Below are 24,973 nucleotides of genomic sequence, written 5' to 3' on the forward strand. Positions count from 1 at the left end.
GTGTGTGTGTGTGTGTGTGTGTGTGTGTGTGTGTGTGTGTGTGTGTGTGTGTGTGTGTGTGTGTGTGTGTGTGTGTGTGTGTGCAGGGGGAGTGGGAGAAGCTGCCTCAGTGTCTTCCAGGTTGGGTCCACTTACATACCTGTAAGTTTATGATTCTAAAGGAAGGAGGGAATCTTTCTGTGGGAATCTCTTCTTCTATTGAATTTCCAGGATCTGAACAGGAGGGGGTGGCTTGAGTGGCGATGTCCCTGGGAATAAGAGGGATCAGGGGAGTGGGTGATTCTCACTATATCTCATCTGGAGGGTGTGTCTGGTTTTCTGGGCTTTAGGTACCTGCAGGAATTTGCCCCCCTGGGTACAGGGGGTGGTCTGTATCATTTCCGAGACCAGATCCTGGCAGGGGGTCCCGAAGCTTTCTTCGTTCTTAATGCTGATGTCTGCTCAGACTTCCCACTGAGTGCTATGCTAGCAGCCCACAGACGCCAGCCCCATCCTTTCTTGCTCCTTGGCACCACGGTGAGAGAGATGGAAGGGCTAGGGGTCGCCAGGGGTCAGTAGTGATGGGCGTGGAGGGGAAGGTCACCTTATTTATGACAATTGAGGAGAAGCTAGCCCAGGGAAGTAATTTGAGAAGTCACCCATCCCCTGGGTTGCCCTCTTGTTCTTCCTTCAGAGGGAGGTATAGGGAAGGCCACAGTTAAGTAGCACCCTTTATTAGGCGGTTGCTTTTTTGTCAAAGTTTCATGGCTGTAGGGGATGGAAGAGAAAAAGTCAGGTCCCTGCCTCCCAACTTGCTCATGTGTCCTTGTCTCTCAGGCAAACCGGAGTCAGTCTCTTAATTATGGTTGCATTGTGGAGAATCCAGAAACACATGAGGTAAGGAGAGGCCAAGATGGAGAGGAAGGTGATAGCCTGGTTCTTATTTCCTAAGCTGCTGAAGTTCTAGACTTTTCTCTGTCCCTACCCTTAAGGGATTTTGGTTGCATTTTGTTCTTGTAGAGTATACCCTTAACCTATTCCATGTCTGGGTCCTTGGAAAAGTGATTTTCTGGTCTTCGTTTCTTTCCCTAGCTTTTGCTGCTAATCTTAGTGACTCCCCCAGGGGGCGCTCTGCTCAAACCTGAACCCCAGTAGCATCACAAAGGTCAGGGACCTTTAGGGGATCCTGGCAGTCAGTCCCTTCTCACCATTTGTCCTAACGTGAATCCCTTGGACTCTGCTGCTTTTCAGCGGGATGTCCCCATAAATCTTGTGAGCAGTGGTCATCAGCTTTTTTTGGCCTTTCCCTCCCTCCCCATTTCTTCTCATCACCTTCAGGTTTTGCACTACGTGGAGAAACCAAGCACGTTTGTGAGTGACATCATCAACTGTGGCATTTACCTCTTCTCCCCTGAAGCCTTGAAGCCCCTTCGTGATGTCTTCCAGAGAAACCAGCAGGACCAGCAACTGTGAGATGCGTCCCAAGTCCTTGATGCAGACCTCTAGACAGTCTCTTCTCTACCTGGTTCTATCCTGCCTCCTGCTCCTTTTATTCTTGTCCCTATCCTGTCTGCCCTCTCCCAGCTCCTGTCCCTCTTCATCTTGTCCCTTTTGGGTTTCAACTCTTCTTGGTCACATGACTTCAGCAAACCTGATACCTCAGAGCCCCTCCCCTACCTGCAGCCAGCCCTGGGAGTGTCCCTGGATGGTACTCTTCCATGACCTTAACTCCCAGGGACTAGGGACCCTTCATTCTGCTGAGAACTAAAGGCTTCCTGAGCTCCCCTAGCCTGGGCTCTCACGTCCATTTCCTCATCTCCTGCAGCCCCTGTTTCATGCCTCATTCCTTCACATTTACCACTCTTACTCTGCCTCAGCTTGGCGTTCCATCTCCTTTTGCTTCTCTGTTTATTTCTGGTGTCTTTTGTCTCTGCCATCTCCCTCTTCATCTTTTTCTGGCCTCACCAGCTGCCTTGATGTGGGGTGAGTGTCTGTCTCTGAATCAAGGGGCAGGGGAAGGGATAGAAACAGTAGGGTTTTAGGCCCTGTGAGTGCATAAAGTAAAGGGGGATCTAGGTTCTTTGGTCATTCCCACTCCAGGCTTTCCCCCAGGGTTGGGGCTGCATGTGAGGATAGAGGCAGGGGAAGGAGAAGGATGGAGGGTGGCATTGTGATTGCCTCTTCTCTTTGCATTGTGGTGTAGTATGAGTACCTGAAGTCCTTTGGTGGCGGTGAGTGCCTCATCTGTAACATATCCCCCGGGATGTGCTATAGGGTAGCAGTGTCAAACTCAGATAGATACAGGGGCCCCTGAACCATGAGTAAACATTTCTGTGGCTGCAGCTGACTTAGAAAACCACATATGAACATTATCTATATTACACTGTTTTTTAAAATTTTTTTGTTAAATATTTCCCAGTTACATTTTAATCTGATTTGGATTCACTTGTGGAGTCTTGTGGGCCACAGGCATGTTTGACATGTCTGATGTATGATTCCAGGCCACCAAGTCCTTGGAATGTGCCTGAGTACCTGGACAATTCACGCCAGGGCTAGAGAATGTGCTTGGAAGGGTAATGGGCTTCCTGAGACATCACCACAAACTTCCTTGTCCCCTGATTCCAACACCTCCTTGATTTCCCTTAGAGACGGCTCTTCAGGCAGTTGGCCTGGGGCAGGGACCATTCGACTGGAGCAGGATGTGTTCACAGCACTCTCTGGACAGGGCCAGATCTATGTCCACCTCACTGATGGTATCTGGAGTCAGATCAAGTCTGCAGGGTATGGAGGGGCTGGTGCACATTGGGGATTCCATATGGAGAGGGCTCCAGTGAAAGGGGATGGGGTCAGGACCTGTTTGCTTTTGACCTCCTCCTCCTTCCCTGTCACCATAGTTCTGCACTTTATGCCTCTCGTCTCTATCTGAACCGCTACCAGCTCACTCACCCCGAGCGACTGGCCCAGCTCACTCCTGGAGGCCCCTGCATCAGAGGTAATGCCCCTTTCCTCCCTGGAGTTCACATAGATACCAACCTGCTTTTGACCTGTCCCTTCTCATCTGAAACACAATTCTTGATATCTTTCTACATCTGAGACCCCCAGTCCTTCCCCTTCCCCTTCCCCTTCTTAGGGCTGGTTTGGAATATTTTTTCCCCAGGTTTTCTCTTTTGCTTATAGGAAATGTTTTTATCCACCCGACAGCTAAAGTGGCCTCGTCTGCAGTGGTGAGTGAGGTCATAGTTCCAGGGGCTCTAAGGAGAAGAAGTAGTGGGAGTGACCCCTTGTCTCTGATGCCCTTATGATTTTAGTCCCTGCCTCTGCCCCTAATGAGCTATGTGACCCAGGGCCCTCACTTTCTTCATTTGTCAAATTAAGAGATTATATTAGATAATCTCCAGATCTAAATTGTGTTCTCTCTGTAGCTTGGTCCTAATGTCTCCATCGGAGAAGGTGTGACTATAGGGGAGGGAGTTCGGCTCCGAGAGTCCATTGTCCTCCATGGAGCAACTCTGCAGGTATGGGGATGCAGGCCTGGGGGAGTAAGAAGGGAGATAGGATATTGTCCTGGAAGGGCTGGGTGGAAATCCCATGCTCCCCAGGGTGGAAAGAGGAGAGGGAACAGTGTTTCTGTACTACTTGATAAACCTGAGGGATCGTGGTCAGGACTAGAGCCCCATTTCAGTCCAGGTCATTGCTAATAATGGCTATGTAGTGTTTTCAGTTTACAAAGTCCTTCTCATGTATTATCTCCTTTTATCCTCATGACAGTCTTGTGGATAGGATCCTATTATCCCCATTTTACAGATTCAAGTGTTAAGTGGTTTACTCAGTGTCACTCACACACAGCTAGTAGGGATTTGAGGCAAGATTCAGACTCAAGTTTTCCTGATTCTAATCTATGATACCCTGATATCCAAGGCCTCGACCCAATGAGCTTGAGGTCAAAGCTGAGGACCAGGCTTGATAGGGGTCAGGAAGAAAGAGACCACTAAGAAGTGTGAGGCCTTGCTGTTGGCATGGAGCTTTGGGATTTACTCTTATTCAAACCCTTCCTGTATATATTTTCTTATACTTTGTAGCAGTAAACCTTTAAAAACAAGCAACAAAACTAAGAAGGATTTTGTGCTGTTTTCAGCCACGAAGGAAAATGGTTGTGACTTCTCTTTCAGACTGAGCTGGGTGATGGCAGTGGGCAGAAATGGCCATAGGCGGCAACAGTGAGCTGTGTTGTTGGCCTCACACCTAGGAAAGAGGAATGGGAGAGGGAGAGGGGCACAGCAAGGTCTGGGAATCTCAGCTCTCTGGGAGTCAGAGGGCTGAGCCTCATCTGTTCTCTGCTGTTTCCTGTACCCTGCCCTAATCTTCCTCACCATAGGAGCACACATGTGTGCTACACAGTATTGTAGGTTGGGGGAGCACAGTAGGGCGATGGGCCCGAGTGGAGGGTACACCCAATGATCCCAATCCCAATGATCCTCGAGCCCGAATGGACAGTGAGAGCCTTTTCCGGGATGGGAAGTTGCTGCCAGCCATCACCATCCTGGGTAAGGAAAATGACTTCCTGTGTTGGGGTAGGGCCGGGAGTGGGGAGAAAGGGTTGGTACTGGGGGAAGCTATGTCTAGGGCTGCTGGTGGATACCAATATCCCTAGTCCTGATTTGATGAGACAGGAAGCTGCTATTATTGTGTGTGCCACCCATTCTTTTCTGCTCTTGGAAGTGATTTAAGGTGGCTGAGCAGGGGCATCCCCAGAAACTGCCCTGGGCATTAATACCCTGTTAGGGGTCTCATTCAGCAAACCTTGATTGCCTGCTCTGCCTAAGCTGTGGGCAGCAGACTAGGGCACCTATGCTATGTGTCATTCCCAGATGCCAGTGGCCCCTGGATCCCTGCCTAATGCCTTCTCCCTTCCTCCTCTGACCTCTTCTTGTGCTCATTCTACTCACCTTGCAGGTTGCCGGGTTAGAATTCCTGCGGAGGTGCTGATCCTGAATTCCATTGTGTTGCCACACAAGGAGCTAAGCCGGAGCTTCACCAACCAGATCATCCTCTGAAATGGGGGACTTGGGGAAGGAAGGCCCCCCCCCACCCCTCCTCCGTGAGCCTTGCTGCTCAGGCTGACTCCTGTCTCTGGAGAGGAAGGGATGGAGTCAGTTGAGCTGAACCTTCAACTGACTGGTACTCTGGGGTTGTGGGAGATATGTGGGTGGTCAGGGCTCTCCTCCTCCCTTTCCACCTCCCAATAAACCCTGATGAACCTTGGAGCTAGGACTGTCTCCCGCCTATGACTGGAGTGAGGGGGGCAGCTGAGTCAGGGCCCCCCCACCCCCCCACCCACATTAGCATTTAAATTGGAGTCTCTGGGCTGCAGGCTCATGAATAATGAATCTGGATTCATGGTAAATCTCCCCCCTTCATCCTCTTCTACTGCTCAGGAGGGAGACTCACATTGCCTTATATCCCATCCTGTCTTTTCTCCCCAAAAACTTCACCCAATAAACAACCCACACTCAAACCCCCAACTGCTGCCCTCCCCACACAATGCCGAGCTTCTCTGTTGTGGGTCTGTCTCCTTGCCTTCCTCTGTCTCTGTCTGTCTCAGCAACAGAAGGGATTGATTACCAAGGAGAGTGTGAAACATCTAGGTTGGTTGGTCAGTGTTGGGGTAAAGCTGGAATCAGGAGATTGAGTCCTGGGCCAGGGTGTTACCGGCAGGTTCCCCCTTGGTTTGAGCTCCACTCCAGCCCCCTCCCTGCTTTGCTTTGCTAGCTCCATCTGCTACTCAAGTTGCACTGCTAGCAGAGAAGAGGTCCTTCTTTCTCTCTCCATCACTCTGTGTCCCTGTCTTCTGCTTCTTGGGTTCTGGGTGGCAGATACTGCCATGGTTGTGGGACTCCCAGTGGGAGGTACTATTTAGTAGGGGGTAGGGGCAAGGAAGACAATCATCCAAATTCCAGTAGCCATTATGGTTGCCCTGGTCATCACCCCCTTCCCTGCTCTGACACTTGAGACTTCTTCATCTCCCCACACTAAGGGATTTGAATTAAAAAAAAAAAAACTTTGTCCCCACCCTATGTGCCTGTGACCCCTATGTGCTCTCCCCTCTCCCCCTTCCCCCAGCTGTGGGTGCGGAGCTTAGTTGCCAGATGAGCTGGTAATGATCGTAATCTGCTAATTGAGAGGAATCTAATTACCCGAAGAGAATGGGGGGGGGGAGTGGGGAGGAGGAGGGGTACCAGCAGCAGGAGGTTGAATGTTTCGGGGAGAGTTACCAGTGTGAGAGCCTAAGCCTGGGCCCCTGGGGGGTTCAGGAGGCTTAGAGAATATGGGCAATTTTGAGGGTCCCACTTGAAGGCCAGCTCTGGGTATCAGGCAAGTGCCAGGTTTAGGGGTTCACAGAAGTTAGGCTGCTGTGGAGAGTAGAAAATGTGTTTTCCTGGCCCTTAACCCTAGAGGCTGCTCCTAAAGGGAGAAGAGGAAATATCACTTGCTGTTACTGTTTCTACTTTTTGGTCCCCACTTTTGCCTCCCTTTCCCTCCAGAACCTGGGGTTTTCCCCTACCCCAATTTTGGGAGTGGAGCTATAGTTTTCAGCTTGATACTTGCATTCCCTCCCAGGTACAGCACATGTCTCTATGAATGGAGGGAGTTGGGGGTGCAGTCTGTGACACTGGGGTCTTGCCTCCCCTCCTGACCCTGCCGTTCTATGTGACTGGTAGAGGCCATGGCAGCTCCGTCATAAATATGATAATTTAATTATTTTCTCAGCAAAACACCGTGAAATCCAATAAGTCTGTGTCAGGCCCTGGCCTCCGGGACAACCCCACCCCCCCAACTCCCAACACACACACATACACATACACACACTCTCACTGGGGGAAGGGGGAGAGAGGGTCTGGATGTTTTGTGTGTAAGTGTGGTGGGGTGGGGTGGAGCTGAGGGAAGAAAATAGGAATGGAAGAGAACCTCAAATCTCTTCCTCACACCAGTTGTCTCACTTTAGGGTGTGACTTTGGGGGGCATTATGTTCCTGTGGGGGCAGGACGAGCTTAAATGGAAGAGAAGGGCTTGGGATGGAGGGTAGGGCATAGAGTAGTACAGGGAGACAGAAGGAGAAAATTGAGAAGAAAGAGCCTTTTCTGGGACCCAGATTCCTTCTTGCTTCCAACCTGGGATGAAACGAACTCCAGGAAAGACGAATGTTGGGGTGAGGGGGACTTACTAGGCAATAAAGTAGGAGGGAGTGGGTGAGTGATGGAGAGTATGGAGATGGGGAACAAGATACTGGGAGCAGAGGGTGGAGGATGGGGATGGGTAGATTGATGAGGGTGGAGGAGGGGACAGGGGTGCGGGGGAGGTGAATGCGCTTGCCATTAGAGCTTTTCTCCTTTTCCATAAAAAGATTATTCTGTAGAATCAGAGGGGGAGAGAGGGATGGGGTGACACATGGGGAAGAGGTGGGGACAGGGATTCCAAGCAGAGATGTGGACTGGCATCAGGGACCAATCGCCATTCTGGGATGGAAACAGACACAACCCAAAAGGTGGGACAGATAGAGCCTGGGCTAAAGAGGAGGACAAGAACAGAGATTAGGATGGAAGACGAGGGATGGGGAAGGAGCAGAGCCTGGTCTGAGTCCTAACTAAATAACTAAGTTACTCAGAGCCTGGATCCATGTTCCCTTCCCCCTCTCCCTCCCCCAAGCACTTAGCAGCCATTAGCTGGGGAGCAGATTGCAGCACCCCCCTTCCCCCACCCTATGGAAGCTGGCACAGCTGGGCGCTCCTCCACATCTGCCACATCAGCACTGAACACAGCTGGATGCACCCAGAGCCCCTTCCCCCCCTCCCCCAAAGGAGGGAGGAGGCTGGGTAGGGACAGTTCTGGGGACAGCCCTCCCCGTTTGCTTTCTCCCCAAGACAGAAAGACACACATAGAATCACACCATGACACAGAGGCACACTGACACACTCAACAATGCAGCACAGATACACCCCCTGACAGACATACAAACATGATGTACTGACAGACAGACGTGAAAACTGACAAAAACACACAATTACCCTGACAGGCTCATACACCTTCACTTCTTTCTACTCCTCCCCCTTTTTCCTCCTCCCTCTCTGTTCCCTGTTTTAGCACCCTCTTCTTTCTGTCTCCTCCCAGGACCTGGGCCCTTAGGGAACCCAAGCATACCCTCTCCCTAGAATTAGCCTCTTCTGGTCTGGGGCTGGAGGACAGCAGCATCCCAGTTGGCTCTCAAAGGCACTGCAGAGAGGAAGCAAGATCTGGGGGACAACCACTCACACCCCTGCCTCCATGACCAGCCAACCCTTTTCTTTATGTGATCTACAAGGCATATTGAAGAGACACCCCTCCCCCCCCACCACACCTTACTAGACCATCCCCATAGGTCTTGACTGCCTCTGGCCTCACCTTGTGTCTGCCCTTGACTCTTTGGGGGGTATTGTTGGGGACCTGAATTAACTTACTTCCTAGGCTTCTCTGTTTCACTTTTCTAGCATGTCCCCTAAGGTTAAGCACCTGCCCCTCAGCAATGTAGGCTCTGTTATCCTTCTTCCTGAGGAATAGCTGCTCTCTGGAGTATGAAACAATTCTGGGCTCTGAGCTTCAAATTGCCTCCCTTGTCAGCTACCCTCCTCCCCAGATCCTTGTGGTTCCCTTTTCCTTAGGTCCTTCCCACAGCAGTTCATCCATCTATCTTTGGGGCTCTGTTCTGTTTAGTCTGAGGCTGCAGTGGAAGGTTGGAAGAGGGGATTCTCCAAGGTCTGCTACTTAATGGGGAGAGGCTTTCCCTCTGTCCCCTTTCTCTGAAGGGCTTCCCACTCCATTCCCCAAATCACTACAGATTGTCTAACCCCAAGCATCTGTCCGTATCTCCTCTCCTTTTTCTTTTCCAATCCCTTGATTCTCTCCTCCCCACCCCTGACCTGACCTCTCTCTCTCTCTCTCTCTCTCTCTCTCTCTCTCTCTCTCTCTCTCTCTCTCTCTCTCTCTCTCTCTCTCTCTCCCTCTCTCCTCCCCCCCCTCCCTCCCCCTCCCCCCCCCCCCCGCCCCATCCCTCCCTCCCCCCCCACACTGATTAAATCAAGACCCACCTCTCCCCATTTTCCCTCCCAGATCTTCACCACTTGCTTTTCTGTCCCTCTCCTCTCTTCTCCCTCCCTCCCTTTATCCTTTCCCCTCTCTTCTTCTCCCCTCCCTTTGCTCTCCTGCCCCTTAGAGCTTTAATCCCTCCTGCTGCTTTGCTGCCTTATCTTCTCCCAGCAGCTTTCACTGCTGCAAAGCCCTCTCCCCCTCCTTCTCCATCTCCCTCCTTCCCCCACCTCTATCCTCTTTTTTTCTGCTTTCTTTGACTTCCTTTGCTCCCTGACCTCACCTCTTTTTCCTCTCTGTTTCCCCACCACCACTGACACTCATTCTTTGTCACCCTCTGGATTTCTCTCTGTCCTCTGGACTCCCATCTTTTTTTGACCTTTCCCCCTCTCCATTCCCATCCCTCTGACCTCTTCTCTGCACCACATCTCTTCCTCTATCTCATACGTTTGATTTCAGCTCTGCACCCTACCCCCTTCCTCCCCCCCCCATTAATGTGACCTGGGCACGTCATCTTTCTGACCCTTCCCTTTCTGAACCCCATCTTTCTCTTCCCCATCTCATTTCTCTCCTGTTCTCCATGTTTCCCTGTATCCCATCTATCTCTCCACTCCATTTCTCTGACATCCCTCTCTGCTCTCCTATTTCTGACTTCCCATCTGCACTTATCTCTCTAACCTTTTCCCTCCACACCCCTACTTCATATCTAACTTCTCCATCTGCACCCCATCCGTCCCTCCACATTTCTGTGAGCTCTTTGGATCCCCTAGTCTCTCATTCCATACCATCTCTGACCTTTCCTTCATCTTCATCCCCATTTCTTTCTGACCCTTCCCTCTGCACCCTATCCCTCTAATCTCCATATTCCCCAATGTATACAGCCACTCCACCTCTATTTCTGTCTACTTTCCATCTGCCATTTCCCCTGTACAGTATCTCTTGTCTCTGGTCTTTCTCTCTAGTTGTCCTTGGCTTCTGTCTCGTCCACCCCCCTCTCCCACCTCCCTTGCCCTGGCGCTTCTCCCCAGCTCAGTCTGGTAGTCCCCTTCCCCCACTCCCCAAATCTTGGCTCTAGCCCCTTTCAGCCTGAATCACTGTGAAGTGGCTAGGGGTTGGGTGGGGGGGACAGCGACAGCAGATGTTAGAGGCAAGAGTAAAAGGTTCAGAGTAGGGGATGGGGGGTGTTTGGGGTGAGAGGTAGGGCTGTGCGGGACTAGGGAAGTGGTAAAGTGGGGTAGTGTCGGTGTGGGTGGGCTGGGGGGGCAGAGCCTTTCCTTCCGGGACTCTAACCCTCTTCAACCGCCTCAGATCACGTCCCGGCCTCCCCGCCCCCCCCTCCCCGGGACTCTCATTAACCGCTTCTCCTGCCTCGTCCGCGGCATAAATAACCCAGATAAATCAGCCGCCGTCCGCCCCCCGCCCCCCCGGCCCCCGCACCGCCCGTTTGTCACCGCCGAGCTCGCCAGCCCCGCTCACCAGCCCAGCCCCTGTATGTCCCCCCCATTCTCCCACTCGCTACCCACTCCAGGGTACTGGCTCAGCAACACCTCCCCCCCCATCCCCTTTGGGTAGGTAGTGGGGGACACTAGGGGTTGGTGGGGAAGAGAAGCCCTTGGGGGAGGGGTGACTTGAACGGGAGGCGTTGATGGTGGGAATCCTTGGAGGTGAGGAATTAGAGTCGGCCTGAAGGGAAAGAAAAATGAAGCCCCGCAGTGTAGGGGTTTTTCGGGAGTTTTTTTTTTTTTTGGGGGGGGGGGGGAGGATGGCGATTGTTCTGGCCTTAAATGTGGGGATGCACATATACAAATCAGGGGTAGGGGCCAATTTTGTCACACCAGAGGGTTGAGGAGGGGTACGATAGTCTAAGGGAAGGGCTGGGGGTGGTGATGGTAAGATAGGATAATATAGGGGTGGGGTCGGGGTGGGTAGGAGAAAACCACATAAATTCCGACAATTGGTGGAGGCTCCACGTCCTGTGCTTGGGAGGGAGAGGACAGCCCCAGGGCGGGTCCCTGCGTTTTCCCTGTGAGGGTTGGTGGGGTGTATCTGTGTGCATGGGGGGGGGGGGGCAGTTGTAAGGGATTGACGTGGCTCAGGGGGATTGTAGTTGCTCTTTGCAGCTGTTTCCCAGGTCACAGGGTCTTCCTTTCAGGCAGCTTGCCAGAACTGAACCACAGGTTTTCAAATGGACCCCATCCCAGCTGGGCTAAACTGACCCACCTGCCTGTCCCCCAAACCTGTATTTCTCTGTTCCTCTCTTCCCTTCCTCTCCTCACCCACTCTGATGCTCCTGGGGCTGTCACCCAGCCTAGCCGTGCAGATGTCCTCTTCTAATCTCTCCCTCTCCAGTCCACCTTCTATTTTCCTTTAATCACTGTCTCAAAGGCCAGTCCATCATCTCTGGGGGACCCTCTGGGATGTGGGGCAAGGGGAGGAGGACTGGAATGTCTGCCAGCTTCCACAAGGGACAAGAAGAGGACAGGGAAACATACCCTCTGGGCTTGATATTAACTCCCAGCAGTACTTCAGATCATCTTTCAGGAGAAGCTCTCATCACACAGAACCAGGGACTTGATGATGCCCCTGCCTCCATAGCCTAGTCCAAGCCAGCATCAATTCTGGCTGACCTTGATACCCCTTAAAGTAGTCTCCAGAGATGGGGTGGGTGTGTATGTGGATATAGGACAAGTCTGCAGATATGTGGGGGAAGCAAAAAAGGGATTGGGGAGGAGGATGGGCTATAGGGACTGGGGAGGGGGAGGAATCTGGGCTGGGCCCCAGGGACCAGCTGGGCAATGAGCCGGGGAAGCAGCCGGGAGGCTAAATGAGGGAGATTATCACCCAACTGCAGCCGGGCAGGGAGAGAGCAGAGAGGAAGCAGGGAAGCGGAGAGAGAAGGGGAGAATGGGAATGGGGGGCCACAAGGAAAATGGGGGAGCAACCAGGGGTGAAGAGTTAAGAAGATGGGGGCTTGGGGAGGGTGGTTTTGGAGAAGCAGTGGGGTGTGGTAGTGAATGAGGTAAATGAGCAAAAGGGATGAGGGGTTGAGTATGTGGGGACATTTCTGTGGAGATGGGAGACAGGTGATGGGAAGATTGGGGAATGGTGGAACCGGTTGGTGGTGTAGAGATTGTTGAGGGGTGGGTGGGAACTGTTCACAATTGCTTTGTATTTTAAGGATTTGAGAGCTGTCCTATGGTGGTGCCAACTCCTTTCCACCACAAAAACCCCCTCTCAAACAAGGTGGTACCCCTCTTTCCCAGATGCATGTGGAATTTTACAGCCACATTACTGTTTGAAAGAGAACTTTTTCTGCCTCTCCCTTAGGGGAAAAGGGAGGGGTGACGTGGATTTACTATGCATGCCAGGGGGGAGCAGGGAAGAGGGGATTTAAGGTTTTGAAAAGACTGGAAATCTGGGGAGTAAGTTAAGGGCATGTAGGTAATTGGGGATTAGGTATGGAAGACTGTGGGAGTTTGAGCTTGAGGTGGCCAGGCCCCTCATTTCCTTGGCAAAGACCCAGACTGAAGTAACCTTAAAAAAGCAATTAAATCACCTTTAAAAAAACCCAGTAAAGAAAAATCAATACTGGGAGAAAGGGGAGGAGAAGGAGAGAAGAGGGTAGAGGAGGATGGGGGGTGGTGGAAAGGAGGGGGAGAATGGACTGGAGACTGGAAAAGAGGGGTAGTTTAGGATTAGAGGGAATGGGTCATTTCCAGGGGGGGGGCAGGAAGAAAGAGAAAGGGGGATGTTGACCCATCCTTCGGTCACCTTAGCAACATTTGCATTTTCCACAACATATCACTTCTAGCTCTCTGAGGTCCCCATGACAGACTCCTCCCCACAAAACCCCACATTGAGCCTTCAGTTGGAAGCTGAGACCCATGAATCCTGACCCTATCCCTAGGGATCCTGCAGGAAGATCATTTTGGGGAACCAGGTATCCAAGTCCCCAGCTTCCTTCTGGGGACGTTGTTGTAGATCAGCTTCTTGGTCCCAGCCTCCCTAGCCAGCCAGGCAGGGTACTTTGACCAGGAGTTGGGGTCAGAGCGGATAGAATAGGAAGATGCAGGGTATGCATGCTTCTGCATGGGGAGGGACCTGATGTCTCCAGGGAGAGCAGAAGAGACACCAAGATAGGGGTGGAACTGAGCTGGCATGGAACACGGACCATTTCTCCGACAGGGACCCTCGGGGAGACATTCTCTTTTCTCCCTGTAGGGCTAAAGCAGGGGTTGAGTGCCCCCGCCCGCAGGAATGCCCAGGCGGGTGTAGACGGGCAGGCCTGGTGCATGGAAAGAGGGGGGGTGGGGGTGGCGGCAGGCGGGCTTTGGGCTCTAATCCCCAGCAGCTGCCGTTTCTCTCAGATCGATTCCCTTCGCACTTTTTTTTTTTTTCTGCTGCTGGTTCCGCGGCGCTGGATCGATGGAGCGGCCTTCCCCCCCCCCCCCCCGCGCCCCCCCCCCCCCCCCCTCCGCCACCCCCCCCCCACCCTGCCCCCCCCTCCCCCCCCCCCCGGGACATGTGCTGCCTCCCCTCTGAAGGCACATGCTCCTACACACTGCTCTTCCTTACCCCCTCCTAATATCCCCTCCCCAAGGCTCATACTGTTCCTCTCTTGCCACCTCTGTCCCTGGAGGGCACATGCTAATGCTCCCAGGCCAGCCTACATACTTCTCCCTGTCCACAAGTGCTAGCGTGTCTCCCTCACCCCACATCAAGATGGCCCATCCCATCGGGTGTTCCCCTGCTAGGCTCTGGGCCATGGCATATTCCTCAGCTTGGCTATCTCACCAACACAAGTATTTCACTCTACCTGGCATTGATTTGATTTTTTAAACCTTAAGATGCTGTGGTAGTCCCCTAGTGCCTCCACAGTTGTGAAGACAGCACCCTTCACTCCCAAACCCCTTAAAAACCATGTTCATCTTACCTACCTCAATCCCACACCCCAAAACAATCTCTCCACAGAAGTTTCTCCTCACTTCCCCAAGGGAGACCCGCCAAACACCCCCACACCCTCTCATCCAGGTAGGACATCTTCCCTACTTCTCTGCTTCACTTTACCTGAGCCCAGGCAGCACTCTCACTAGCCTTGCCATACCATCTGGGGAGGCGAGGGAGCCGCAGCTGCTGCCAGTCAGCCGGGAGGACCCCCTTTGCTGCTGCTTGGGAGGGTCTGGAGACTTGGGGAGGGTGGGGATGACCGGGGACTGGAAGAGAGACCTGGCTTCTTTTGGGGCAAAGCACTGTAGCCAGAACCTAGAGGGAGCCTCAGGGAGGCGTAGAGGAGCCAGTGCGGGATTCCGTACCCTCTTTTCCTCCTCTCAAGTTCATGAGCTATTCAAACAAGTGGCTCAGGTAAAGCAGCCGGGGAAGCTGAAAATAGGGCATCGGGGTCAGATGCAAGGCCAGTGGTAGTCGTGGTAGCTGTAGAGATGTTGGGTGGTCCACGGCGGACCTGGGTGGGGCCTGCGGAGTGGTGCTCAACCGTGAACTAGCGTGGGGGCTGCTCAGGGCCACGGCCTCAGGCCCAGCAGGGAATAAAGGGAGCAGGGCAGAGCTGGGAATCTGTCATGTGATTGGGAGTGGGGGTGGGTAGGACGCACCCTGTGGCTGGGGGCGCTAAGAGAGTTTGGGGGTCCTGAGTGAGGTGACGGGCAGAGCGGAACTCCCCGGGACTGGGCTGGGGTCCGCTCCCGCCCCTGGCGCTCCCCTCCTCTGGCCCGGCTCCTGCTGCCAGCCCGCCCGCCGGTGAAACGCTGTTGACATGTCCTGAATTATTAAGCGCGGGGTGGGCTTCCGAGCACATGCTGAGCGGCGCGGGCTGAGCGGCGTGGCGGAGCGAGCGCTCGCAGGGACACACGCAGGGGCTGACAGCTGTGCTGCTGCTGATAAGCGAAGCCACAAGGAGACGATCGAGGAGAGAGACAAGCGGCGGCAGCAGCCAGGGCTGCGGAGCTGCTGGGAGTGTGAGCAGCTCCCCTCCCTCGTGTCCCCCTCCCCCTCCTCGGCGGGAGTTTGGAGGAGCGGCTGCTGTCCCCACCACTTGGGGAGAAGAGCCCGGGCTGCTAGGCGGGGAGGGGACAGCGGGCAGGGACTCTCTGGCCGGCCAGGTCCAAGCAGCCAGGGACAGATGCCTATCGAGATAGTGTGCAAAATCAAATTTTCCGAGGAGGATGCAAAACCGAAGGAGAAGGAAGAGGGGGACGAGCAGAGCCTGTTGGGGGCAGCGTGCCAGGGGGCGCCCCCGAGGGACCTGGCCACCTTTGCCAGCTCCAGCACCCTGCACGGCCTGGGGCATGCCTGTGGCCGGGGGCCTCGAGGGCTGCGCAGGAGCCTGTGGGCACTGGCCCTTTTGGCCTCGCTGGCTGCTTTCCTTTACCAGGCTGTGGGCCTGGCCCGTAGCTACCTGGCTCGGCCTCACCTGGTCTCCCTGGACCCAGCCGGGGTAGCCCCTGCCCTGGGCTTTCCTGCCGTCACCCTTTGTAACATCAACCGCTTCCGACACTCTGCTCTCAGTGATGCTGACATCTTCCACCTGGCCAACCTGACAGGGCTGCCCCCTAAGGACAGAGATGGACATCGGGCAGCAGGCCTTCGCTACCCCGAGCCGGACATGGTGGACATCCTGAACCGCACTGGCCACCAGCTGGCTGACATGCTCAAGAGCTGCAACTTCAGTGGCCACCACTGTTCCGCCAGTAACTTCTCTGTGGTGAGTCCCACCAGCTGGTGTGCCCCTGGCACTAGAAGGGGCCATCTGGGTTGGGGTGGTAGAATGGGGGTGGGTATCCTAGATCAGGATTCCCCATTTCCTTTGCCACCAGAGTCCTTGCTTGGTGTCTCCCCTGGGCTTAGAGGTCCCTCTCTCCACTCAGTAGGCACAGAGCCAGAGCTGTGGGAGCATTGAGGGGCTTACCCTGTTCTTGCTGTTGCCACTGCAGCACTGACATGGTTTGGAGGGGCATCCTGGTGCCAGGGGGCTTTATTGGGGCAGGCTTGCACTGAAAGGTTGGGGTAACTACTGACTGGAGCACTGTGGGAGACTTCTAGATCCTGCCACTCAAGAGAACATCCTCTTTCCAAAAAGTCAGGGTCTGTGTCTTCTTCAGTGCCCGTGTCCCCCATTAATTTTTACCCTTCTCCGACTCCTGCTGCACCCTCCTCAGGCAAATACCATAGTCAAAGCTTATGGGCTCAGGGGATTGAGGGGGAGCAGCTGGAAGGGCTTAGGGTGGCATCTTGTAGAGCTGGCATGGGCAGCACCTAGGAGAACCTCGTGGACATTTACACAGTGCCAGTGTTTTCTCTCTTTCTCTCTCACACACTCCCCCTTTCATGTTGTCTTCCATGCTCAGTTCTGGCTTTTTCACTCACTACCACTGACAGTTCTTTCCCTCTTATAGTCTCTCTATGGCTCTCACACTCAGGCTCACTCATTCATTCTTAGGTACACAACTCCCCATCCCCCCACCTCTACCCCTCCAGAAAATCCCTTATTCTGGCCACAGTTTCTTAAACAGACTGGTTCTTACACACACTACTATATTCCTGTGTGCTGGGTTTGATGTGTACCCCACATGGATTACTACTCATCTCCATACTCTTACTGTCAGGATCTTGAACACAGGAATAGGGAGGGTCATTCCCTGTCATTCCCTCACATGAAAACCATGATCTCTCTCAACTCACACTCTACATGTCAGGATCTTATATACACACACAGCAGGCTGGTGGAGATATCTCTGTATGTGCACATACACAGACTCAGACACCCCACACTGGGAGTTTTGATCTGTGTTTCTTACGTATATATACACCCAGTAGTATATACCCAGTATATACTACACCCAGTAGTGTCCCACTCATGATGCATGAAAGCCCTTTGCCCATTTGTTCATGTATGTCTCTCACACATAGTGTCGGTGATGCTTTCACAAACATTCATGTGGTATCTGATATTTTGGGTGCCAGTATCTAAAGCAAACAGTCCATGTTCAACTCACACCATACTCTCTATATTCCACCCCCTTTTAATTACCCAGTGTCCACACACACACACACACACACACACACACACACATATACATACACACAATCACTCTACTGCCACTGAATCAGTCACAAGATGGAAATGCAGACGATAGTAGAACTAGGGTTCTGTATGAGGTTCTCAACACAGACCCAGCTTCAGCATCAATGGGACACATGCCCCAAATAGAGTAATATATCCCATCACGGTTGCAGTCAAATTTGGACTCCTCCATTGCTATAGGGGACCATGTGCCATGGGACAGTTCTGAAGAAAGACACAGATGAGGGATGTCAACCTCCTTGACCATGGGCATAAGCAGAGGCAGCCATAGAGAAGAAAGGAGCATGGGGTGGGGGAGGAGGAAAGGTTTGTTAGGCAGAAAGTGGACAAAGGGGACATACCTGCTTTGGGGTGGGGGCTATGAAGAGTGAGCTGGAAAGGGGCTGTTCAGGGAAACTGAGGCAACATGCTAGTCCTGTCTCATTCCCCTTTTCTTATGTGATAGATCCCTGAGCCTTATCTCTCTGCAGAGATCAGGAAGGATTAGGAGGTGGGATATAGAGTTGGGGGGGGGGAGGAAGAAGGGGGTCACAGTTCTCTGTGAGGTTCCTACTCATGTTTGTCATCCCTTGGGGTAAGATTCCTTTGCTCTCTCCCCGCCCCCCACCCCAAATCGGGAAGGAGAAGAGACTGGTCCCAGCAGGTGCTGATGGGGGCCAGAAATCAATGGAATCTTTGTGCCTACTGAGCGGGAGTTTGTATCTCAAGGCCTGAGGGGGATGGGAAGGGGGAAAGGGAGGAAAAGGAAAGGGAGGGGGAACCAAAGGGGGAAGACAGGAGGGGAGATGAAGAAGTCAAGGGGGAGGGAGGCAACTGGAGTAGAGGAAGAGGGGAAGAAAGAGGGGAGGAGAGAGAGGAAAGGAGTAGAGTGGGAGGGAAGGGAAAGGCAAAGACAGAAGAGAAGGAGAAAACTGAAGCAATGAGAGAGAACAAGGAGAGATTTCTTGCTGTTCTCTGGGAAAGGAGAGCTGGCTAGAGCATGTGGAAGCAGGGGCACCCCCTATTTAGGGTCAAGGAAGCCCATGTGAGTAATTCCTTGGACTCATAGGTCTGGGCAGGGTGAGAGTGATCGGGGAGGGCTGTGTGGAGGATGCATTTCTTTTGAGTCCTTTTTATATTGGATAATCTGGTGACATGAGGATGATGGGAGTTTTTAGGGGTCTGTTGCAGGAGTGGCTACAAGACAGTAAGGCCTGGATGAGAAGCAGCAGAAATTTAGGGAAAAACTCATTCACTTTTGGAGACCCCATTGTCTCTTAGCACTAAGGGACCATTGTCCCTCAGCACTGTTTCCCTCCCACCCCTCCCCCACCCCCACCCTCCTCTCTTAGAACTGGAAATCCTGAATCTGATTCTGATTTTAATCCTGGTAGGAAAATTATGGCATCCGTGATGGGGACTGATCAGTAATAAACATGGCATCTACATCGGGGATGGGTCCATGATGGGAATGGGGTATATGATAGGGATGGATCTGTGCATGATGGAGGGAGTTCTGATATTGATTTGGACATTGAACAATGAGATGGGTCAGCCCATTGGAGAAGTGGATCCGAGGAGGGGTTATTGTCCCGATTTTTTCTCTTGCCTTCCTTGATCCCTCCTTCCCCACTCCCCACTATGCTGTGACCTTTCCTCTGGAATCCAAGCTAATAAATGTCACATTTTCCAGCCTATTTTTACTTTGGGTAATGCTCCCTCCCCCAGTCCTCCTCAGCTGTGCTCCATCTAGCTGCTGCTACCACTTCAATCTCTCACCCCCACACTTTACCTCCCCCACTCCCCCAATTCATTTCCCATCTCCCCATTTACTTTACCCCTCCTTACATTTCCCCTCACACACTTCTACCTCTTCTCACTCTTACCTATCATCACTGCTATTTACTCTCCCTTATCTAGTCTTCTCCATCCACTACTCCCAAGCAGTGAAGGAAGCACCAAATATTTATTGAGCATCCCCTATATACAGGGGCCCCATGCCAGACACTCTGAGGGATTAAAAAAGAAGACATGGTCCCTGCCCTCAGGGAGCTTACAGCCTAAACACATCCTAAGTGAAATAACAATGAGAGACGACAGATGGTATAGTATAAGCAATGTCACAAGGCAGTTTATGATTAATCACCAAATGATGTCAACAGTCAGTAAGCTCAGTGAGTTCAGAGAAGGGAGAACTCCTGTACAGGCTGGGAAGGCCTGGGAAAAGTTCATTGAGGAGGCAGAAGCACCAGCTCGGCCTTGGAGGGCAGGAAGGATTCAGATAGGTAGAAAGGAGATATCTTTCCGGGTAGGGGGGAGACTTGAGAAAATACTTTCTCCCACCCTGACACTGTTTCTACTCTTCCCTTCTACTAACAAGGCACAATTCCAATCGAATCTACCCTCTGTCCATCAATCCTTCAGTTACTGTCTCATTGCTTGTCAAATATCAGGATGGGTTTGATGTGGGACTGTTGTTTGTTTCTGGGTGAGACTGGAATTTAAGGTATAATAATAATAAATATTGATATAACACTTTCTATGTGCCCAGACCCATAAGTACTTTGCAACTATTATGTTACAATAACTCTGGGAGATAGGTGCTATTATTGTTATTGTCTCCATTTTACAAATGAGAAAACTGAGGCAAACAGGGTTAAGTGACTTGCCCAGGGTCACACAGCTAATAAGTGTCTGAGGTTGGATTTGAACTCAGGTTTTCCTGACCCCAGGCCCAGGATTCTGTGTACTGTGGTGCCACTTACCTGCCCCTGCAATCTATGCCTGGGAAGATGGTTGAATTTGTGCAAGCCAGCCCCTGAAAGCACATTCCTTGTATGAAGTGGGACCCAGTCAGGATTTTTTTTTAGAATAAATAGATATTTTTTGAATAAATAAATCAAATAATAACAATAATAAAAATACCACCTTTTCCTTCTATCATACTTCAAGGTTTGCAGAACATTTTTCTCATCAAAGCCCGGTAAGGTGGGCAGGGCACATATCATTACACCCATTTCACAGATGAGGAAACTGAGGCTAGAGAGGCCCAGTGACTAGCCAAAGGTCCCACAATTAAGAAGATGTGGAGGAGAGATTGACACCCACGTCTGCTGACTCTGAGTACTATTTTCTTTCTGTTGCACCACACTATCTTTTCTTTTCTTTCTTCTTCTTTTTTTTTTTTGCTTTTTGAAAGGGGGATGGTAGGGCAACTGGGGTTAAGTGACTTGCCCAAGGTCACACGGCTAGTAATTGTTAAGTGTCTAAGGCCGGATTTGAACTCAGGTCTATCAGTTGCTAGTAAGTGTTAAGTGTTTGAAGCCGTATTTGAACTCAGATCCTCCTGACTCCAGGGCTGGCACTCTATTCACTGTGCCACCTAGCCACTCCTACACTATCTTTTTAAGGGCAACTAGGTGGTGTAGTGGATAGAGTGCCTGGCCTGGAGTCAGGAGGACCTGAGTTCAAATTTAGTCTCAGACACTTACTAACTATGACCCTGGCCAAGTCACTTAACCCTGTTAGCCTCAGTTTAGTCACCTATAAAATTAGCAGTATCTCTGTCAAGAAAACCCCAAATGGGGTCACGAAGAGTTGAATACAACTGAACAAGTCTTTACAAGATATAGGACTTCAACACTTTGAAGGAGTCTGCTCCATGGCTGGACCAGCATTCCATTGAGATCCACTGACATCGTCTTCAAGGATGTAGGGTCACTTCTACCTCTTAGAGCAGGACTAAGAGGACCAAGTCACAGCAATGACACCCGTCTACATCACATTTTCTATTGACAAATGCCTTACCTAAGTTATATTACATAATTCTCATTGTAAGTACACGGCACAAATATAATGTTCATTTTGTAGATGAGGAAACCCAAGCTGAAGGTTAGGTGCTCTGAAGGGTCCACACTTAACAGAACAGCAGTGGTGGACAGAGCTTTAGGCCTCCTCTGTGCCGGGCATTCTAGGAGGGTAAAAGTTTCATCAATGTGGTGATGGACTCTTAACATGAGGAAATCTCCTAAACAAGATTCTGGGGGACTTGGGGAGTGGGGTGGGGTGGACCTCTCTAGGTCTTAGTTTCTATAACCATAAAATGAGAGGGTTAGATTAGATAGCTTTAAGATCCTATTAATTTCTGAATGATCGTTTTCCTTAGGTGTGGAAACTGAGGCAGGGAGCAGAGTGAGTTTCCCAGTTCACAATCAGTGTTAGAACCAAATGAACTCTGGAAGGCAACAGATCCAACCCATTTTACAGATGAGAAAATCAAGGCCCAGGAACAGGTCTTTTGCCCAAGCTCAACTGGCAAGTATTCCAGCCAGGATTAGAATCCAGGTTTTAGGAGTCCCAGAACTGCCCCTTAGTATGTTGTCAGAGGCTAAGCAGACACCAGCTAGGGCAAGAGAGAAAGTTGCCTCCCCTTTTCTCCTCCTTCCCTGACTAGGCCCCATTCCGACCTACATTCTTTTACTTTCCTCCTTTGACTGGCATGACTGTTAATCACTCACCTGGTTCTCCTTCCTCTCTGCTAATCAAGCACAATTAGACAAGGCCACTTCCAGCTGGGCAGTGCCCCGTGACCCCCCCTCTTACTGCAGGCTCCTTCCCCCATCATTCAGGTCAGCATCAGGACAGAGGAGACTGAGGCCTGGTTTAGGGCCCTTCTTCCCCGACTTTTAGACTCCCTAAGATCTCAGTTCCCTTTCTTTTCTCTGTATATCATTCCATCAGCCCCCTCAGCCTCAGGTCAGCATTGAGACAGGATGTCTGACCCTCTGCCCTGTGTTCCCTTTTTACTACCCCAGGCCTTCCCGCCTTCTCCTGGTTCCCCGATAGCCCTTTGCTTTCCCCACTGGGGCCTGTTGGATGCCAGACAGAGATGCGGAAGGCTGATGGGCCCTGCCTGGTCTGACACAGCCTGTCCAGCTGAAGCTCTTTTCCAGGTCCCTGTTTTCTGCTGGATGCTGTCCCCTTCCTCCCCAGCCAGTCCCTCCCCCTTTCCCTCCAGGGATGCTGCCTTCATTTTCTTGGATCCTTCTCTTCCATATAACCTCAGCTGTACTTACCCCTCTTTTAGGGGGCTCTGTGCCAGGAGTGAGATGGGAGTGGCATCTTTCAAAGGGAGTCAAACACCGAGGGTGACCCTATGAGATCCGGGCTCCTTATGGTGGGAGGGGATCAGGGACTGGAGGAAGACCTGCCTCAGAGGGTGGGAGGGGGCCCTGCAGAGCCAGCCCTGACCTGGTCCCACTCTGCAGAGGCCCCCGCCGGCCTCTTCATTAATCAGGAATCAACCGGGAGCCCAGCTCATTATCAGCTCAGCTCCTCTGTGGAGCAGCCGGAAGACGCTGATTAGTGTTTGTAGCAATGCTCCCTACTTCTCCACTCCTGGACCCCCGCCTCTACTCCCTGTCACTCCTTGCACTGCCCCCCCCCCCCTCCCTCTCCCTCTCCCTCTGCTACTTTCTTTCCTGTGCAGAATTTACTCCCCAAATAGTCTCCCTCACCCCACCTCCTCCCACTGCAGTCCCAGGCCTGATGTTTTAGTAACATTACAAGATCTGGGCTGGGGGGCAAGGAGGATGGGTTGGGGTGGAGGTGGAGGGCTGGGGAGAAGATTTAGCTTGCAGGAAGGAACAAGGTTTTGGCAGGGAATACCCAGGTCCCGTCTGCGATTTGGTATCCGGTGACGCAGGGCAGCTAGGCTGCAGCCGCTCCGAATCATGTCTACTGGGGGCTGAGGGGGTGGGGTGGCCAGTGGCTTCCAGGAATGAGGGAATGAGGGGGAGCCCGAGGGCCTGGGAGAATACCCGTGGTTCCTTCTGCCTTCCGAATGACGAGGATGCTGGGGCTTCCGTCAGCCAAGTATTCCTCAGTCCATCTCTGAGTCCCTCTGATCTGTCCAGCCTCCTGCCCGGCAACAACCATGAGGGAGGGAGGAAGGGAGGGTGGTGGCTTGAGCCCTAGAGGCTGGCCCAACAAGGGGGGGGGTGGGGATTGAGTAGGGGAAAAGACCTACCTGGCATCTCCCATGATCAAGGCAGGGTCACTTTGGGGTGCTTACACCTAGCAGGTACAGTCATTCTGGGCTCTTTCTTGGACCCACCATCCTGAGGGAGGGAGGATGAATCTGAGAGAATGTATGATGGGTCTGGAAATGAGAGGGGTGGGGATTGTGGGGGTGTGTGTGGGGGGAATGGGACGTAAGGGACCCTATAGGGTTGGAAAGAAGTAGATACTTCTCGAAGGAAGGGCATGTGTGAGGGTTTTAGGGGTGAATGGGGGCTGGGGCCTGTTTTTTTCTTCCCCGGGGTTAAGGATTGGGAAACTGGGTCTCCCAGATGAGTGTGGAAATCCCTCCCCACCTGCCCCGGCCTTTTCATGCCACACTGTGGCCTGAAGATGCCCCATCTTGGCTATCCAGGTTGTGGGGGGAGCAGCCCCAGCCCCAGTGAGAGAGACAGGCTGCAGTGAGTGAGTTCAGGGAAGAGCCACGGGATGATTAAGGGGAAATGGAGGATTGATTTAGGAGGAAAGATTAAAGCAGCTAAATCCGTGGCGCTAGGCTCAGCGGTGACTAAGCGTGGACAGGATAATAGCTTACAAATGTGTGAAAGGTGTAAATACCAGGCAGGGGGAGGGGAGGGAAGGCGGCTTGGCTGGGTGGGGGAACAGAAGGGGCTGGGAGCCATCTTCTAGGGGCAGGAGACCCTGAAGCTTCTGGCCCTGTGGCCCTGAGATGGGGCAAAGGGGGTAAGACTAGCTAGTCAGCCTGTCTGACAGAGGGAGAGACTGTTCTCCTGGCTGGGGAGGTCGTGGGAGCCCTGGACAGGGCTGCCTCCCACTAGGGGGGCTGCCAAGTGATTCCAGCTGCCCACCACCTTAGCCTCTTGACCTCATGAGCAAATGAAGAGAGCCCTGGTTTGAGAAACTGGGTGAAAATTCTTATCTTCCCTCTTCCCATGCCCTCCTTGTCCCCTAAGCTCCCTTCTGAACCCCAAGACTTCTCTGTCCTTTCCTCTAGTCCTGGCCTACCTCTTCTCCCCCTTATGCAAGCCCCCTCCCCCAGCACATACATCCTGGCCATCATCTTTTCCCTCCCAGGCCTCTTAACTCTCTTTACCTCCATCCCTCCCCCCCCCCCCCCCCCCCCCCTCCCCCCCCCCTACCCGCCCTACCCCCTCCCCCCACTCAGCCCTATATACATACTCACTGTGCCCCCCTAAACTCAACACACACACCCCCCCCCCCCCACTGGCCACCTCCTTATAGAGCTCCCTCCACACTCCCCCTTCACTGGCCGCTGTGGAAGCCTCTGGCGCTTCTTGAGCGGAGGTCACTTTGCTGAGGAGCTGGGAGCCTGGGGAATGCAAATGAGGCAAACCCAGAGAGAAGAGAAGGAGAGGAGACAGGAGGGAGGGCGATGCATGTGTGATGGATGTATGCCAGACCATGTAAGTGTTCAGCAGAGAGGGGCACAGTGAGTATGTATATAGGGCTGAGTGGGGGTAGGGGTGTGGGCTTGTATGGGTTTGGGGCTGAGTGGATGGATCCAGGGGGGTGTGGGCTTGTGGGGGTAGGGGTGTTCTTAGGTATGGGTGTCATTTTTTAGGACTGAAGTCTTACTGGGCTGTTGTGTGGGATTATATGAATGTGGGTGTTGTGTAAGGTTGAATGAATGTAGGGGTGTGATGTTGTATAAGTGTAGTTGTGTAGAAAATTGTGTGGGTGCTGGGGGCACGGAAGTACATGCGTGTGGCCTTTGAGACTTGCATGAGTTCAGAGGGGTAG

The 24,973-nt window shown here is 52.5% G+C and overlaps 2 protein-coding genes and 1 long non-coding RNA gene across 7 annotated transcripts in view; 2 read left to right on the forward strand and 1 right to left on the reverse strand.

Annotated features, from left to right (window-relative positions):
• The window catches only part of GMPPA (GDP-mannose pyrophosphorylase A), a 7,058-nt gene extending 1,815 nt beyond the window's left edge, over nt 1-5,243 (forward strand). For 3 of the 5 annotated variants that reach the window (XM_069104499.1, XM_069104500.1, XM_069104501.1), the window contains exons 5-13: nt 330-516; nt 817-876; nt 1,318-1,448; nt 2,626-2,760; nt 2,874-2,971; nt 3,157-3,203; nt 3,402-3,494; nt 4,355-4,523; nt 4,933-5,243. In XM_069104499.1, coding sequence (XP_068960600.1) covers nt 330-516; nt 817-876; nt 1,318-1,448; nt 2,626-2,760; nt 2,874-2,971; nt 3,157-3,203; nt 3,402-3,494; nt 4,355-4,523; nt 4,933-5,033 — 1,021 coding nt within the window. In that variant the 3' untranslated portion in view covers nt 5,034-5,243. The other 2 variants (XM_069104502.1, XM_069104503.1) reach the window with 2 other exon arrangements.
• Nucleotides 4,085-11,781, reverse strand: LOC138174317 (uncharacterized). The gene is made up of 3 exons (XR_011171670.1): nt 11,589-11,781; nt 4,926-5,109; nt 4,085-4,221 (listed from the first exon to the last, which is right to left on the reverse strand). It is a non-coding gene; the product is annotated as an uncharacterized lncRNA (long non-coding RNA).
• Nucleotides 11,782-14,878: 3,097 nt separating this feature from the next.
• The window catches only part of ASIC4 (acid sensing ion channel subunit family member 4), a 22,859-nt gene continuing 12,764 nt past the window's right edge, over nt 14,879-24,973 (forward strand). The window contains exon 1 of the mRNA XM_069104400.1: nt 14,879-15,976. Coding sequence (XP_068960501.1) covers nt 15,233-15,976 — 744 coding nt within the window. The 5' untranslated portion in view covers nt 14,879-15,232. The remainder of the gene's footprint in view (nt 15,977-24,973) is intronic.

Source organism: Petaurus breviceps, unplaced genomic scaffold, assembly GCF_028583685.1.
Source record: "Petaurus breviceps papuanus isolate PSGF00001 unplaced genomic scaffold, PetGlider_PUasm1.0 688, whole genome shotgun sequence".
NCBI classification, from domain to species: domain Eukaryota; kingdom Metazoa; phylum Chordata; class Mammalia; order Diprotodontia; family Petauridae; genus Petaurus; species Petaurus breviceps.